At 37.8% G+C, this 18,712-nt stretch overlaps 1 protein-coding gene across 10 annotated transcripts in view; it reads right to left on the reverse strand.

Annotated features, from left to right (window-relative positions):
* Window positions 1-18,712, reverse strand: part of LOC107138415 (SPHK1 interactor, AKAP domain containing) — a 164,740-nt gene that overhangs the window by 9,177 nt on the left and 136,851 nt on the right. For 7 of the 10 annotated variants that reach the window (XM_048808668.1, XM_048808671.1, XM_048808664.1 and 4 more), the window contains 4 exons: window positions 5,186-5,371; window positions 3,200-3,286; window positions 1,064-1,116; window positions 794-978 (listed from right to left, as the gene is read on the reverse strand). In XM_048808668.1, the coding sequence (XP_048664625.1) occupies window positions 794-978; window positions 1,064-1,116; window positions 3,200-3,286; window positions 5,186-5,371 (511 nt within the window). The remainder of the gene's footprint in view (window positions 1-793; window positions 979-1,063; window positions 1,117-3,199; window positions 3,287-5,185; window positions 5,372-18,712) is intronic. The other 3 variants (XM_048808669.1, XM_048808666.1, XM_048808672.1) reach the window with 2 other exon arrangements.

An 18,712-nucleotide genomic window follows, 5' to 3' on the forward strand; every position in this document is an offset into this window, starting at 1 on the left:
CCTTGTAAGATCTGAGTGAAAATCACTGTCAAACTCATCTGAACTTTTGGTCTGCAGAGCTGAGCGTTGTTTCAGCTGGTAAATTTTAGGGGATTTGTTAAGCAGCAATGGAAAACTAATATGGTGTTGCCATCAATCTGATATCTTTTAAATTATGGGAGCTGTAGTTTGAAGACATGGCCAATGGATTCACGTGGTTGAATTCTATTACAGATTAAAAAAAAAAGATTTTGGAGACATGGAATCACAGCGACAGTTGCTATTCATTGTGAAGTTGGCTTAGGATCTGCTGCTCAGCTTTGTATTTCTGGAAGATGAAAAATGATAATGGGAAGTTTCCCCTAATGTGAAATTGCTTAGTGGAGAATTAAAACATGTCTCCTCTTTTACACCACATCAAGGCTCATTTTGAATATCAGTGTGGCCTCACTTTAGTTTTTAATACATATTGGGTCATTTCTTCCTATATTTGATTTAATTCATTGTTACAAAGAGGCTGGTCTCCAGAGCAAGGTAGCACTAAAAAAAAATGACAGAAAATATATATTTTTTTCTATTTACTTTTCTCATTGCCACCAACCAGTTGGGACCAGTGGAGTGTCAAAAGAACAGCAATCATGACTGTACCTGTATAGGTGGAGAGTTTCAAAGTTCTTGCCACAATTTTGAGGCCCAGAAAGGTCAAGATGAAATACTTCAAATTCATAATAGTTCCATGGGCATTTACTGAGTTTCCAGGAGTGATTAAACACACAGCATTATTGATACCCTCCCCAAACATGGAACATGGTACCTTTTCAATCTGGGTTTCCTGAGATTTCTTAAAGTAGATTGTGGGAATTCCCAATTCCGAGGCAGCTATCCATTGCAGAGTGGCTCTAAGCTCAGCATCAGGACACCCTGGCTCCAGGTCGAAGTTGATCACCAGCAGGCTCCTCTGGCGACTGGTGGCTCTCACTGCCATTCCAGGTGCCTGTTCTGAATGGACACGACCGCAGTTTTACTCCACTTCCCAAAGGGAGAATCAGGCAATTGTGTGTCAAACTTATGGAACGGGGCTTACCCTTTGTGCTCTCAGACTGTTCTTTAAGACTCTCCTTTTCTTCTACTAATTCACTTTGGGAGAAAACAATAGAATATGGTTGGTAATGTTTAGGAAGAACAGACTCTAAATGGAAGATGAGGTGATGGGTCTTACTGAACTGAAAGTTCCTGACATTCATTCTAGATTTATCGTTCTCATAGAGCAACCTAGTGCTGGGAGAAGCCCATGTAGTATGACATAGGGTGCTGTCTGCAGCAAATAGCCTCCTTCACCTGTTCAACCTGAATGGCTCTAGTTAGGAGAATGGGTGTGGGAGACCCCAGCCTCCTTCTCCTCAGCCTCCTTTCTATAAAACTTCACAGGGCTGAACAGTTAAGGAGAGATTTTTGGGTAATGAGTTCTGATTTGGGGACTTATCTTTATCATATATTTTACTTGTCATTCAATGGATCATATGTTTCCATCTTGTCAAATGCTTTTTCCCCTCTGTACTATGCTAGGAATATATATTTGCATTTTAATATAGAAAATTAGTATTTTACTTGTACATCATTTTTCATTCTGGAATAAGGCAAAAGACAATGGATAAACTGCAGAACTTAAATTTTACAGCAAAATATCTCTCTGGATGGAAGTTTTTCTTTTTTATTGTGGAGGAATTTAGTAGGTTGGAAGTTATCTTAAAACAAGGGCCTCCTAACTGAAGGTATTTCATTAGCTATGGTGATGTTGAATATTGGAGGTGTCTTCCCCTGGTGTGTGCTTATTACAGAGCCTTCTGGGTAGTGGGAAGCCTCAGTAGGGTTTCCAAAACGTGATCATATGGCTCACAGATAAATGGAAGTGGCCATCTTGGGAAGCCTGTGAATGTCTTATATTTTAATACTGTCTAGAAAGTTGGATTCAGGCTCGTAAAAATGTACCTATTGATAATAGAGAACTCTTTCATGTTCTCTGTTGCTATTAAGATCTGGCTCATATGCTTGATTATATTGATGAATTCCATTGTAATGATAAATTCCACTGATGTTGAGAGAAAGAGTGTAGCTATTCTTTTCATCCACACCTAACTATTTGTAGAAATGCCAGTTTCCTAAGGGTCTAGATTTTTTACTTGGTCTGTATGTGAGTGATGTCTGTGGAGCTGCAGGAGGCTGTGAATGGAGATTGTGGTCTTGACTTTCCCTGAAGACAGACATTCCCTGAGTCTAGGCTCATACTACAGAGAATGATGGAAAAAGTCCCTAAACAAATGCTACCCCAAATTAGCTTTGTTTTGTTTTATTTGGGGTTTCTCCTTAAAGAATAAAGAATAATGTGTTGAATAATGGCCCCATGGAACCACATAGGATTCACTGTGACCTTCAGTTGCTGAGGAAATTCCCTGATGAAATGGTGAAATAAAGCTCTTTAGACGTAGAAAGTGACTGAGGAAATAGGTTAGTGAGCAACTTTAGTCCTCAACTTTTTTTTTATTTTTATAAAATTTCAGAAATCTACAAATAATAAGCTAAGCCATAATATGAAACAAAGATTTTGGTTCTAATTTGGATTTTAAGATTTTGGTTTTAATTTTCCAGAGTAATCACAAATTCTGTAAGTAGTCTTGATTTTTGTGATGTCCTGCCTTTCTGTGCTATAGTTATGTAGTACATATTACATTTATCTTAAGTTTTTTTCCTTTATTCTTTAGAAGTTCCCATGTGGTAGTCACACATCTCCATTATGGCAACCATTTGGCACTAGACACATTTAGTAGTGAGCTCAGGTGTGTCCACAAGCATAGGAAAAATCATTCACTTTGACTCAATTGAAGTGAGTATATTCTATAGTGAAGAACAGTAAATAGTACAATTTAAATGGAATATTGGTTTCTATATATCCAAGTAAATAAAATTACATACAGTTCTGATTATAATGGTAAACTTTATCTGAAATAAAATTCCACAGGGGTCAGATTGGAAACCAAGAAAGCAAGTAGTGATAGGGCAAAGGCCTGTTTTAGGTCCTGAGTCCTTGCTCTAGTGACATGAAACCACAGCAGCACAGACACAATGGAATCAGTGGTTGGGCACGACCTGAATGATCGAAATGGATTGCCAGATGGAATTGGAGTAGTGGTCTCACAATCACTGCATCTCAGTGGCTACTTACTTAATCATGGGAGAAGATGGTATGCTTTCCTGATAAATGTCCAGCTCCATAATGCCAAGACTGCTAGTGGCACTACTGTTGCCATTGCTGACAAAGCAAAAGTTTACATATTAATGCCCATCTCCACCCCCTGACCATGCTATTGACACTGATGCTCCATTGTTGTAAGAGGTCCTTCCCTAGGTCCCTGGAAAAACATTGCAGTGTGTCTGGGAGTCCTTCATTGATACTGGTTTCTAACCACATTAGGAGAAAACACAAGACAGAAGCTGTTTAACAGGCTCAAGCTGATAATAATAACAACAACTATTTTTATCATTATTATGATAATTTATAGTCACACCTGGCAGATCCTACCTAGTGGGTAATAATCAGAATTGCTATTTCTTTCTTCATTCTGGTTAGAGGGAAAGATTTTATCTACCAGCAAAAAACTTCCTGCTTCTGGGTTTGTCTGCAGGATGAAGATGTTCCTGAAAATACTGTCTGGGAGAGATACCAGAATGCTTATCTGTTTGCTTCTTGGATTTTGATAGAAACCTGTGGACTCATACATGTGGTCCCTTTGCCATTCACAGATTTTTCTCAGGGACGTTCCATAGGATTTCATAGGATGTGCACCTGGCTTGAGTTTCCTATAAGTACCAAGTTCGGCAATGTCAGATTTTATCACTCTTCCATCTTATAGTCTTCCAGAAAGGATGACACATCATAGAGAAGGAGGAGGATCACATATTGTATAGTGTGTCACTTTCACAGGCTGCACAATTAACACATGGTCTAGTTGCCAGCCTTGCTCACTGAGACACAGCAGAGTAGAGCCACATTGAAGGCTCGGTCTCCCCTTGTGAAGTGGAACGTGCCTGCTGTTAGCAACTCATGAGTTTCCCCACACCTTCTCTACTGCCCAGTGATGTCTCTTCTAAGCAAGGTTTTTAAAGGGTGTGTCATGTAATGGGACTGACTCGGCTTTCTTCAGGAATACCATGAGTCACCAACCCAACTCCCTCAATTTTAAATTCTTGTCTGAAATTTCAGGTGAGACATTCAATATGTTCACAGACTAAAACCTGATGACTCAAAATTATACTGGAGGTGAATAATCTATACACTTCTGATGTTGAGTGAAAAGTCTCAAGTTCTTTCTGTTTTTTTTTTTGTCTCTATTTTGTGGCATTTTCCACATTTCTTAAAAATTTTAGACAAATTATTTAACACTATGAAATATCCCTAAGTCTAAACAGACTCAACTGTCAGTAATAGAATTTCCAGAGAGCTCTACATATATCCAGATGCTTTGGAATCTCATTTTCCAATTGCCCTCTCTGGAATATCTGTGGGTTTGTTGGTTCAATGTCAAACAAGACTTGGAACAGAAACACAGAGATTCTTTTGGAGGTTCCACTTCACAGAGGAATAGCTTTTAGTACATATCTCCTGACTGTCTCAAATCCTTCCAAAACTTATCTCTCCTAAACTCCTCTCTGCCTTTTCTGAAGGAGCAATACAGAGGACCGCGGAGGTCAAGGGGAGGAAAGTCAGATCAAGACACACAACACAGCTTCTGTCATGTAGACCCAGCCTGTGTTGCATCTGAAATACAAATGAACCAGAAACAAAGTTCAAACACACCAGTGTAATAGAAGTCCTCCATTAAAAAACAAAACAAAACAAATAAACAAACAAACAAACAACCCCCCCCCCCACCCCCCCCCCCCCAAATCCCAGAAGTTTGTTATCACAGAATGCATTATCTGGGCTTTGAGGGAAGGGAACAAACTCTTCACTTTGGCAGAGGTAATTTAAGGCATAACTGGATATTAAGATGCCTTTCAGCACAAATCATGACAGGCAGGAACCTTGACCCCTTTCAAGGCTTTCTTTTTTGACTTTTCTGTATTAGGGACACTTTGCAGAGAACCCTAAAATGCATTTCTGTAATGTGTTGAGAGCAGCTTCCCTGGGAGTCAAGTGAAAGACAGGTACCTCATGGATCGCTCACTGAGCTGCAGGAAGCTACTTGTGTCATCTGGGTTGTCCTCCTCGTTGGCCAGCTGGGACCAGCTGCCTGTACTCTCCTCGCTGCTGCTGGGAGGGTTGTGGAACTCATCGGGGGCTCTGGCTTCTGCCGAGACTTCAGCCCCTGGTACATCTCTGGCATCAAGACTGTCACTGTAGATGGAGGACATTATTAACAGGAGGGGAGGTACAGCAAGGTCTTTTCAGGGAGTCATGCTGGACACTGTTGAGCCTGGATCTCCACATAGTGAACAGGATGTCACTGGCCACAGGTGGAGACTTTCTTTAGCCGTTCCTTCCTTTGGAGCCCTAGATCCCATTTTGCCTTTTCAGGATTCTCCATTGGCCTTGCTATCTCTTTAGTTGATCTCTTTCTGATGACTCTCTCTGCTCACTAGAAAAACAGGTTGGAATCACCCTGCCCCGCACAGATCAGATTTATTGAGGGACAGAGGTATTTAAACTGAAGATACACAAAGCATTCTCCCCAGTGATTATGATCCAGTGGTTCTGGAGGGAGGCCCAGGAATCTGAATTTTCACCAAGCACCCAGTAATTCTAATGCAAGTGGGTCTATGGACCATGCTAGCAGAAAAAAACCCAACCCTGTTCTGGAGTTTCTCAAGTCATTTTTCCTGCAAATGCCTCTGAATCTATTTTGTACTCGAAGCCACATTTTACGCGGTCCCCTCCCTCTGATACCTGGCTTACATCAGCATCACCTCTTGGAATCATTGCAGTTTTAGACCAAGAAACTCTCCAAAGCATTCAGTCTTGATTGCTCAGTCCTTTGTCCTTGAAGTGTCCCTTCCCTAGCCTCCTATGAATTTCTACCTCTCTGGCCACTCCTTGCCTGGAGCCTAGTTCTCTGTTTCTCCTTCAAGTGTCACTAGAGCCAGTTCTGATTGATTCACTGCCCTCATTTCCACAGTCTGTCCCTAAGCAATTCCATCTATTTTCCTGTCCATGTCAATAGCTTCCAAATTTGAATCCCACTCAAGACCCCATCGTTGGATTCGAGGGCTTCTTTTTCAGCTGGCCTCGTGAACATCTCCAGTCTGTCTCCTAACATCTCAGAATGGGCATATCTAAAATAAATTCTGATGGCAATCCCACACTTTCCATGTGCTTTTTATTTCCATTGACCTTTGGTATCAATCACTGTGACCGTCAGTCCCAATCTAGAGTTTATCTCAAATACTCATAACTGTCTTTGTGCTCATGAAATCACCTTAATTTCCTTCCTAATTGCCAAAAAATTTAGATTTGAAAGGGAAATTTATAGACTTTCTGCAGATGAGAACATGGAAGCCCAGTGAGGTGGAAGGATTTATCCGAGGTTGCAACGAGAGTTGGTACCAAACTTTAGACCTTGGCCAGTGGATGTTACACATCACTCCTCGTTGAACCACATTCCTTCAACCTTTCAGCAGTTGTACCCCAGCTGACATTCCACTTTGGAAACCTTCACTATGTTGCTGCTAGATTAATGTTTCTGAAAGATGATGTTGGTCAAGAACCTTCAGGAATCTTTGAAAGCTAAACCTTTATGGGGGTCCTCTGCCTATCCAGCTTTGTCTGCTTCCACCTGGTCACGACGTGGTCAAAAAACTGTATCTGTTGTTCCCCAAACATGCCACCATCTTTTTGCCTTCTATCTTTTGCCTAGTCACTTCCTCTGATAAAAATTGGAGAAAAGAGCGTTGGATAAAGGAGTGTGATAACTGGGTCAAGTGGTGGTTCCATTCCAAGTCTTCAAAGCAATCTCCATACTGCTTTGCATAGTGGTTGTACCAATTTGCAATCCCACCAATAATGTATGAGAGTACTTTCTCCCCACATCCTCACCAACATTCGTTGTTACTTGTATTCTTTATAATTGCCATTCTGACTGGAGTGAGATGGAATTTCAGTGTAGTTTCAATTTGCATTTCTCTAATTGCTAGCGATGTTGAACATTTTTTCATTTATTTGTTGACCATTCATATGTCATCTTCTGTGAGATATTTGTTCAGTTCCTTTGCCCATTTATTGATTGGGTTATTTATTTTTCTCGTGTCAATTTTTTTTTAGTTCTTTGTATAACCTGGAGATTAATGCTATATCCAAGGTATTTGTGGTAAAGATTTTCTCCAAAATACTTAAAAACAGTATAATACAGTGACATAGCCACATCAATGTTTATAGCAGCTCAACTCACAATAGCCAAGCTATGGAAACAACTTACGTGTCTTTCAACAGATGAATGGATAAAGAAAATGTGGCATATATACACAATGGAATATTTCTCAGCCATAAAGAATAATGGAATAATGAATCACATTTGCTGGTAAATGGATAGGACTGGAGAATATCATGCTAAGTGAAATAAGCCAATCCGACAAAACCAAAGACCAAAATATTCTCTCTGATATGTGGATGCTAATGCTAAACCATGGAGGTGTGGAGGGGAAGAATAGAAATCCAATGGATTGGACAAAGGGGATTGAATGGAAGGGAGAGGGGGGTGTAATAGAAAGGACTGTAGAATTAATTGGATATAACTTTCCTAGCCTTGTATTTGAATACACAACGAGGGTAACTCTGCTAAATGAACAACCACAAGAATGGGATCCTAAATAGAATAAGTTATACTCCATGTATGTATAATTTGCCAAAAACACATTCTACTGTCATGTATAACTAAAAAGAAAAAAAAAGTGTTGGAATGCTGTTCCTGTTGTTCAACAGCTAAGGATTCCAGTTCCACCAGCTGACCTTGTTCAATATGGAGAAGTTAAATAATCTCACCAAAAATAAAAAATAATAATAATAATTTACACTTCACATAGGCTTTTGGAAAACATAAACTGTAAAATAAAATTCGTTTAATGCACTTAGTTTAGCACCTAGAATATAAGTAAAACGTATCATCATTCTTTATTAGTGAAATATATAATTCTTCAGGAATCATATGTCTAATAACATTCTTCTGCTTCTTACTACCTTTAGAGGCTCAGCTAAGAGGCTTCTAAATCTCTAAATCCTTTCTTAATCTTATTGGCTTGGGTCATCTCTCTCTCTCTCTTTCTCTCTCTCTCTCTTGAATGCACAAAGCAATGCATCTGTTTTCTTTATTTTTATTCCCTAATTTGCACTCTAGTTATATAGTTATTTGTGTGTGGGAAGCCATTCTTGCACATGATTTGAGTTACCTCCCTGGCTGGGTGAGAGGCGCTTAGACACAGCCATGTCAGAGCCTTCCCCACCCTGTCCCAGGTGTGAGGGCTTGTCCTTTTGGGCTGTGCCTGACCACTGATCCAAAGACCAATCACTGATCCTGACTTTGGAATGCTACCCCCCTTGACCTTCATTGGATGGAATTTTCCCTTGAATTTTTTGTTCCCCAATAAAAGCTCACTCCCTGGCATGTTCCCTCTCGCTGGCCTCTCGTGTTAACCTCGCCACCGCGTTAGGTGGCTGGAGGCAGGAGCTAGGAGGGGCTGTCTCTGAGCTGGGCAAATAAGGTAACGAGGGTTATGTCTCTTTAATTTTAAAACTCACTAGTTAATTTTTATGCTTTCGAACCTCTATTATGAAGCTAGCGTGCTGGTCGAGTGGCTAAATTTGTGTTTATAGCATGCATTATTATGCATTTTATACTTTTTGATACATTACAAACAGAGCTATGGATGAATGAGATTCATCTTCAGATGAATATGTTATGTTAAAAGTGCTAAGTTTTATAACTAGACCTGTATTTTCTATTTAAATGGCTCCACTTGTTCAGTCTAAAACTGTGGAAGATCTGAGATGCACTACTTACAAGATAACAATATTTAAAATAAATATGGTGTTGATATGGGGCAGTTTCTAGTATGTTCTACTGCTACACCTGGTAAAAGCAGGTGCTTAATAAACCTGACTTTCCATTTGTGCCTGCTACAATTGAGCACGCGCGTACACACACACACACACACACACACACTCACACAGGGTTACTTGTCCTCTAGATCTGGGGTTTAGATACTCAGGCATTCACAGAGCTGTGCACCCCAGTCCCCATGGTCTAATTTCCCAATGCACTGTACCCATGATGTGAGGTGAGAGATGCACCCTCAGAATTATGAAGACAGAACTCATTCAGAAGTTCAGGGGTTTCTGTAGCATCTTTTTTTGCCCCTCACCCTGCCCTCCCCAAATAGTGTCTGATGAGGAGTGAGACAAAGAGGAGACTGAAAGAGGGGAAGAGAGAATAGAGAAAAAGGGAGACTGAAATTGACAAGGCGGGATAGGGAGGGAGAGAGAAGGAGAGAGGAGATCTGCTCTAGAATACAATCTGCAAAGAGAGGGGAATAGTCTCTGCTTCACCACCCTATAATGTAGACAAGAGGCCCCAGGGATATACATCTGTGTGTATCTAGAAGTCTGTCTTTTGGGTTGTGTTCATTCACCCTTTAAACCAATTAGCAGTGTTCTTTGCTTCAGGAGACGCTGAGTATTACATAAATGTGAACATTTTCATGGGAGTTTGTCTTCTGATACCAACTACAGGATCATCAAAAACAAACAGAGCAGAAGATAACGACAATAATGACTGCAAACAAAAAGCAACAGAGTATTTATCAGCAGACACTGGGAAATACAACCACTTGGTGCACCAGACACTGGATGCCTCTCTCCAGGCCATTTCACACTGATGGTGGTCAGTATTTTCTGCTGACCATGCACATTGGGAATTACCCTTGCATAAAGGATTTCCCTACCTAAGCCCTACACTTTCCCAGTGAGCATCCCAATGACTGGCTAACACAGAGATATAACAGCCTACTTTTTGGACAGCAAATGCCATGGGCCATCCAGCTCCTGTGTTCCCCCAGGATGTGCTGAATTGCAAGCAAAAGTTGAGGGCACCTTCTCCCTTGCCCAGTCTTGCCTTTCCCACTTCCTTACACAGGCAGATATAGTGCACTTACCTCTGGAGAGCAGTTCCTAACAAGTTCTCCATCTGAAGGTATTAATCTCCTGGTTATACATCTGCAACTCTCCCTCTCTGGGTCTGTTGCCAGGGAACACAACCTGATTCACTGGGACTCTTTCATTTACAATAGCATATTGGCTACAGAAAGGTCTTTGTGATTTTTCTCCACCTAAGAATTAGTTCTGTTATCTATTCTTAATGGTTATACTATAAATTATTTCAAAAATTACTTCTAGCATAGAAAGTGGCGTTCCAAATGCATGACATTGGGGGTATGGATAAACATTTCCTTTTGATTGGTGAACTTTGTAATCTAAAAATTTCTAAAAGCAATTTGGACCCTTGTCTCCAACATTCTTTCTGACAACATTCTGGGTAGCCGTGGTACTGAAGTGTGCCTGTCTTTCGGAAGCTCTGCTACTTGACACGCTTGGTTTTCCTTCCTAAAATGTTGAGATCTTTCCAAATTGAGCAGGGAGAAAAAAAGGGAGAAGGGGTGTATCCAAGGAGACAGAATTACTTACATTTAAATGAAGGAAAAATTTACTGACAACAAATGAAAACAATAACACATTGCAAAAAAAAAATGTAAATGAGCCAGGGGCTGTGATAAAGGAGAGGGCTCTGACCCTATTTATACGTCTAGTTAAAAAGCAATTTCCTGGATTAATTCCTTACTAAATTAGGACCTTTTTTTCAGAGGACAAATTGATTTCAGGATATTTCTTGCTAAAAAAAGGAGTTAAATCTGTGATTGACATTGAACATCCAGGTTTAAAAAGGAGTCTCTCCAGGCATTTTATTTTATCTCAATTTCATGCTCTATTTACAGTAAATCTCATGTTCCATGCCACATAACTGGAAATGGAGAATGAATAACAATTATTCAAAATAGTAGTTCTCAGTTGTTTTTGAGAGAAATGTAGAGCTGACAGAAATGTAGAGCTTTACTCCTTTATGAATGACGACTGGTGTGTCGTGCAGACATATGCAGGTGACCTTCCCTCTTGTGAGCTCATGGTTCACGGACAAGCTTTGCAGACTCTCTGCCCTGCACATCCAACATTTCTGTGTTGGCAGATCCTCAGGGACCCTCAAGCCCAGTGTTCTCCCAGACTTCCTTCTCTGGTTAACCACTTTCCTGACGTACCTGTATTCCACCTGTGTCATAGCACTCCCACAATTTCTTCAAATCAGTTTACATAACATAATTATGCTTATTTTAAAAGGAAGTTTTAAGTCATTATTGTCAATGGAACATAGCTTCCCTGCCGTAGGTAAAAGGCAACAATAAAAATAAATACATAGCTATAGTAAAATTCCTCTTCTCAATGGGTCATACAGTCAGTGCAAAAAGTTCTTTGAAAGAGGAAATCATAAGAATTAAATGTTTGGACCTTGCTTATTTAACTTCAACTTTATATATTTACATATTTATCAGAGTTTGGACGAAAAAAGTTTTTTTTCATTTCACAGATTTTCTCTATTCTGCTTTTGTAATCATTGGTTTCTGCTCCTATTTTTATTATTTCCTTCATTATGTTACTTTGGGTCTAATGATGATCTTTTTTTTAGCATCTTAAGGTAGAGTTTAGATCACTGATTTTACACTATTATTATTTTTTAAACAGAAACATTTACAAGAATAGATTTATTTCCTAAGCACTGCCTTAGCTCTATCTCACAAATTCTGATGTGTTTTCATTATCATTCAATTCAAACTTTGTCCAACTTCCCCTGTAACTGTTTGACCAATGGATAATTTAGAGGTGTTGTTAATTTCTAAATATCTTGGAAGACTTTCCAGATCTCTTTTTATTATTCATTTTTTAAGTTCCATTATGATCAAAGAACATCTTCTGTATGATTTCAATTATTTTAAATTTATTAAAGTTTATTTTATGGCCTTATGGGACATTGTGGTAAATATTTCAAGTGGACTTGAAAAATATGAATATTTTGTTTTTGTGGATGGGGTGTTTTATAATGTTAATTACATTCAGTTGACTGTGATGTTGTTCAAGTCTTGCTTATTTATAGTGTCTTTCTATTATTATGCAATTACTGAGAGCAAAATTTCCAACTATAATTTTGTTTTTTTTTTATTTCTCCTTCTTACTTTTGTTTCATGTGGTCTAAGGCTCCTTATTGACGAAATTACATATCTAGGATTATTATGTCTTCTTGATAAATTGACCCCCTTAGTATTATAAAATATCTGTATTTATCCCTGATAATAGTCTTTATCCTGAAGTTCACATGGTCTGATATTAATATAGTTATTCCACCCATCTTAAGATTTCATTTTCCATCATTTTACTCTTGACCTATTTGTGTTTTCATATTTGAATTGTATTTATTATAGACAGTTTACGCTGGAGTTTTGCTGTTATATTTGACAATTTCTGCTTTTAAATTAGAATATTTAGATTATTAATTGATATTATTAATGAGACTAGATTTAAATATATCACTGATAATTATTTTCTATTTCTCCCATCCATTCTTAACTTTTTTTTTTCTGTCTATCTCTGACTTTGGATAAATTGAGCGATTTTGAAGTATTTCATTTTATTTCTATTGTTGAGTTGTTATCATAACTTTGTTTTTATTTTTTATTTTCTTGGTAGTTCAAGATACTTTTGCTTTCCCCTTTTCATTCTTTGTACTACAATTGACATAATTTAGCTCCGCATATATCCTAAGACATTTTTATTTTTTTCATTTTAAACAGTATCTTTTAAGAAAATGCAAAAAAAGAGAAAAATATTTTATATTGGCTTTCATATTTGCTCTTTGTGTTATTCTTTGTTCCTTTATGGAGATCCAGGTTTTCATTAGTATTCTTTTCCTATGATGTATGTCTTCCATTAATACTTCTGTTGTCTAAGCATACTAATGGCATATTTTATGAGATTTTATTTGTATAAAAGTTATTATTTGGCCTTTATTTTAAACATTTTAATAAGCTTTATTCTTTAGAGTAGTTTTAGGTTCATATAAAGATGAGTGGAAAATAGAGTTTTCCCTGCCTGCCCCCCGCCCCCCCGAAAAGGTACAGCCCCTCTGCCTGTTAACATCCTGGGCTGAATGATGCGTCTGTTCCAATCAATGAAGCCGTGTTGACACATCATTATCATCCAAATTTCATAGGTTGTATGAGGGCTCACTCTTCATGCTGTACATTCCATGTTTTTTGACCAATGCATAGTGATTGTCTTGATCTGCTTTGAGCTCCTATATCAGCATACCAAAGACTGGGCCTTCTTGCTGTCTCATGCTATGGTGGAAGGAGGAATGGCAACAGAGTGTGAGAGAGTAGGAAAGAGAATATGTAGCCTCAAGCCCATTAATCACTGGCACTAATTTATTCATGACCAGAAATCTCACAGTAGGCCCATCCATCTTCCAACACAGTTGCACTGAGGATTAAATTTTCAATCTGTGCTTTTTTGTTGGACATCTGGAACCATAAAAGTGACATTTATCCACAATTATTCTATCATACAGGAAAGCCTCACTGCCCTACAAATCATCTATGCTCTGCCTAGTCATCCCTCCTTTCCCAGGCTCTGGCAGCACTGAACTTTTTCCTGTTTCTCTCCATCATTTGGTCCTTTGGAGTGTCACATAGTTGGAACCATACAGTTCATATCTTTTTGAGACTGGCTACTCTTAATATTTGCATTTAAGCTTCCTCCAGGTATTTTCATGGCTCCATGGCTCAGTACTTTTTTAGCATTAAGCAATGTCCCTTATTTGGATGTACAAAGCCACATTTTCCATTCACCTACTGAAGAACATCTTGATTGCTTTCATGTTTTGGAAATTACAAATAAAGCTGCTATAAATTTCCATGTAGAGGTTTTTGTGGGGACATAGTTTGCAACTCATTTTGGTAAATGCCAACCAGCATGCCTGTTGGATAGCAGGGTGAGAATGTTCAGTTTTTTAAGAAACTGCCAAACTGTGTTCCAAAGTGATATTCCATTTTACTTTCCCACCAGCCAAGATTGAAAGTTTCTGTAGCACAGTATTCTAGCTAGGACTTAGTGCTAATAGATGTTCAGAGGTATTTCATCATTTCAGTTTGTAATTTCCCAATATTATGTGTGAGGATGGTCTTAGGCCTGAGCCTAAGCAACTCCATTTTAAAAACTCCAGTTTGAAACCTGCAGTCTCACCAGGCACACCTACAGAGCCCTTCAGAATGGTCACAAACAAGTTATTTCCCCTCATGAAGCCCCTGGTAGACTGTCCTTGCCTGATAAGAGGGAAAGGTGAGAAGATCAGGGTGGAGACCACACCAGACCAGTAAAAATGTCATTCTTGTTTTTTTTTTTTAATCTTACATTGTCTCTGATGAGAAAGTCCCTTTTTTATGTTTCTCAATATATAGTATTTGTTTTCCTCTGGGCTGACTAAAAAAAAATATTTTTAATCATTATTTTCAAATAATTTAATTACAATATACCTTGGTGCAGCTTTAGTTTTGCTTATTCTGATCAAATTTCATTGTATTTCTTGATTTTTAAATTTATTATGTTCAAAAAATTTCATTTTTATGTGTATCTTTAAATCTTGTGGGCACATTTGCTGCTATCTAAAGTTCTTATCTGCTTATTTTATTTTCTATATAATTTCTGGATGTTTCTCTCAGGTATGGTTGACATTTTTTCTGCTGGGCTTTATATGTGTAACAACTTTTGAGAGGAATGTGACATTGCACGTTTTTGATTTTGGTTGCTGGATTTTGCCATCTTTCTTTAATATTGAACTTCATTCTGGGCTGCATTATTTTCAGTTAAGCTTAATATTTTCAATCTCATTCATAAGTTTATTAAGGAAGTTTAGATGAATCTTCACTTTTAGGGCCAATATAAGCCCTGCATTGTGATTCTTTCAGGATCTCTACTAAATGAGGTATATGTTTACATAGGATCTGTTCTCTGGCTGTTGGAACTAAGCCTCTTTGCAGTCTCACGTGAGCATGTGGAGTTGTTCAGGACTGAGCTCTCCAGCTCTGTGGGATTGTACATAGGCATGCCTGGCTCAGTGTTCAGTAACAGGCTTTAGGGACCCCTCAGCAGGTTCTGGAATTCTTTCTTCACTGCTTTGTCCAATCTCTGTTTCCTCAACTCAATAACCCCAACCTCTGCTCTGGTTGGCCTTCCATGCACTCTTGTCTTTAAAGGAAATCTAGGCAGACAGTTGGGGCAATTATAGGGCTCACCATGTTTGTTTTCTTCCCTCAACATGCTGTGTATTGTGCACAGTGTGAAAATAATTGCTCAATACATTCTGTAAATTTTTCCGGTTTATAGAGGAACAGCCTCTCAGCTTCAGTAACTCCTTTGTAATTAAAAAAAGAAGTCCTTTATTTTTTTTGTCCTTCCTTTTTTTTTTTCAAATATATTATTGATATTTATTTTTCAACAACATTTAAAAATATACATCTGGTGGTTTATCTATTTCAATTAACATAGTTTTCATCTTTATAGTATTTCATTTTTTATATCTGCCTAGTTCTATTTTTGATTATAGTTTGCCCTGAGTTCCTGGTCTATGTATCCTTATAAAATTCTTAAAATATATCATGTTCTTTCTCTGATAATTCTGGCCTCAGAGGTCCTTGGTAGGGTTAATTTTGCAATTTGATGATTATGCTGAGTCTTGCTCATGATGCCTTAATTCCATGTGTATTTTGCAGTTTGAAGTTCTTAGCTCATATTTGACAGGGCTTTGGAATCCTTTAAGACTTGGACTTAAATCTCCAGAGAAGTATATTTGCTTTCTGTCAAATTCTTACAAGGATTTTAACCTGAAATTCCTTTAAGGTAATCTAACAGTTTGGGGTTTCCTGGGTCACACAGATAGCCCAAATTAGAACTCCACACATGAATTAAGAAAGCTGTGGTTATAAATCCTTAGGGAGTTTTGTTTCCTTTTACCCTCAAGCCCTAACCCTCAGAAATTTTCACATTGGTCCCCTTTTCTGGTTGGTCAACACTTCCCTTAGTTTGTAGATGGTTATACCCTTTTGGATCTGAAGTTGGCTTATGTTGGAAGTCCTTCTATTCTCTGGGTTTACGAGTGAAGAAGATTTGGAACTGAAACCAATGGTCTCATTTTCTGAGACCATTCTCAGAATGGACTTTAGAAGATCAATCCATAGACACTGAGACTGATATATGCCTCAAGAGCTGCCACAGGGTAAGCTATAATTTACCACTCTAATTTCCATATTCTTTAATTTAGTCCAAACCCCAAACAAGATCATTTCTATCATCGAAGGATCATTCAGATATGTTAAAAAATATGCTGACATAAAAGACAACAGGTGTTTGTTTTGGAGAATGCCTTCCAAAATGAATCTGAAGTTGTTATTCTTTCAGCTAATAAAAAAGTGATTTTTATTTAGTGTGCTGAATCTTAATAAAATTTTTAATAATTATGAAACTGTCCCTCAGAGAGTCACCTAAAGATATCTTCAGGCCATGATACTTCTCTACTTCCAAAGAAAATTGAGAGAGCTTGTGTCACTCTTGTGCATAAGTAAGTATAACTCCTTCACTGGTAATTGAGTTCTTTTTTTTTTTAATTGAGTTCTTGATTTAGTTATTTTGACAAATCAAATCCCATAATGAAAACTGAGCTTAGAAAATGTAATATAACGATGACTAAATCCCACCCACTCTGGCAAATCTCTTTGTTTTAATAAAACTCTCTCATTTCCATGACAGTTTTCTTTTGGGGGAAAAGAATTCTCCTGGAATAAAGGCCGCCATACACCTTCACCCTAAAGAACAAATGACAGATGGTAAGGATACCATAAGCATTTCCTGAGTGCTTGCAGCAACCAAGTCACTGTGACGTTTCATGAGGTTATCATTATTATTCCCACTTACAGGTTCAGAGATTAGGAACTGGCTCAGGCTGCCCCAGCTCAAGGTCTGTTAGCAGAGTTCCTGGTCTCTAACAGTTTGTTATATTGCTCCACAAAGAAAAATATTTTCAAAACTTTACTGGTGGATCCAGCTTTTGACTTTCTAGGATAGATAATTTCACATTCTTTTTGTTTCATTGGTAGAAAACCAAATCAGAAATCCATATCAGTGTTGAGGGCTTGTGTGCTTAGGTCATATATGAAGCACAACCCTGAGTCGGTTGGAGGTCTTAATCATACACATTTCAAAAATTGTTTGTGGAACTCCCCAGGGTTATACCTATTTTAAGCACAGTATCAGTGATATTCAATTCAAAATGATGTAATGTACTTATTTCAACTTCAATGACAACTGCTATTTGATCTGAGCTCACAACCTTGAATTTTGTTTCATGCCAGTTCGTGAATTCTGCCTACTTAGGTGGCTTCTGATTGAGTCTCAGCTTGGTCATGATCTCTGTGTTGAAGCAGAATTTAAGTCAGACACCTGGAATCTATGATCAGGATTTTCTATTTACTTCTATTTCAAGTGAAGGTAATCCTACAATAGCATATTGGCCAATTTTGTTTCTTTAATTCTTTGATTTCTTTTCAAAAATTATAATTTTCCATACTGCCTGGACCCAAGTCTGTAGTAAATCTTGTGTAGAGATAGAGAATTGCTGGTATATAAAAGCTTGATTTCTTGATCAGCTCAGCCTGTGTCATTTATTAAACTTTGTCTCCCATCCTTATGTTTACATGGTTTCTTCCAGAATTTCATTGAATTACAAAGTAAATTTCTGAGCACTAAGTGGCTAAGCAGGAAACATTCAAGTCCAACTGGACCATGTACCAACCACATCTTATAATGATGCCCTCCAACAGGGAACTTTAGGACCTGAAGGTGCACCCCTTCTGCTTTCCTGGGGGAGATGGAAATGGATTGGGAACTTTAGAAAGCTGCTGAAATCCCATGATGATGGCTGTGTTCAGTTTGTTAATTGCAGCAAAACACTGAAAAATCGCAGGCTTTTTGCAAAGAATGAACAATAATCATGTCTCTGAAAAGACCACACTGGTTACTTCTCCAACATTATGTATATAAAACTAGAAGCTTAATGTTTTGTTTTTGTTTTTCTGTTTTGCTTAACTTTATAGATTAAAAATAAAGGAATAATACAAAGATACAATACTCTCGTATGAATTTTCTATAGAGTTTGGAAGTTGCAAAAGAAATTGACATCTCTTTGTTTGGCTTGAGATAAATAATTACTTTGCCTCAAATTCAAAATGTATTGTCAACTGCATTATGATTTTTTGGAACAAAACCATTCAAATGACAATACAACAGTGTTGCTTTTCACTTATACTACACGATTCATGAAAGAGCCACCCCCTGTGGGACACAGTGTTTTCACAAAGATCTTTAGAAAAAGGTAGAAAAGAAAAACCTTGAAAGGTGGAATTCTAGAGAAATGATGCCAAAATATTTAATCTCAAAATCCAATTCTAAAATTAGTTAATCAGTTTTACATGAATAAATTGGCATTGTGTAATATATATATATATATATACATACATATATATATATGTATATATATATATA

Source organism: Marmota marmota, unplaced genomic scaffold (genome assembly GCF_001458135.2).
Source record: "Marmota marmota marmota unplaced genomic scaffold, marMar, whole genome shotgun sequence".
Taxonomy (NCBI): domain Eukaryota; kingdom Metazoa; phylum Chordata; class Mammalia; order Rodentia; family Sciuridae; genus Marmota; species Marmota marmota.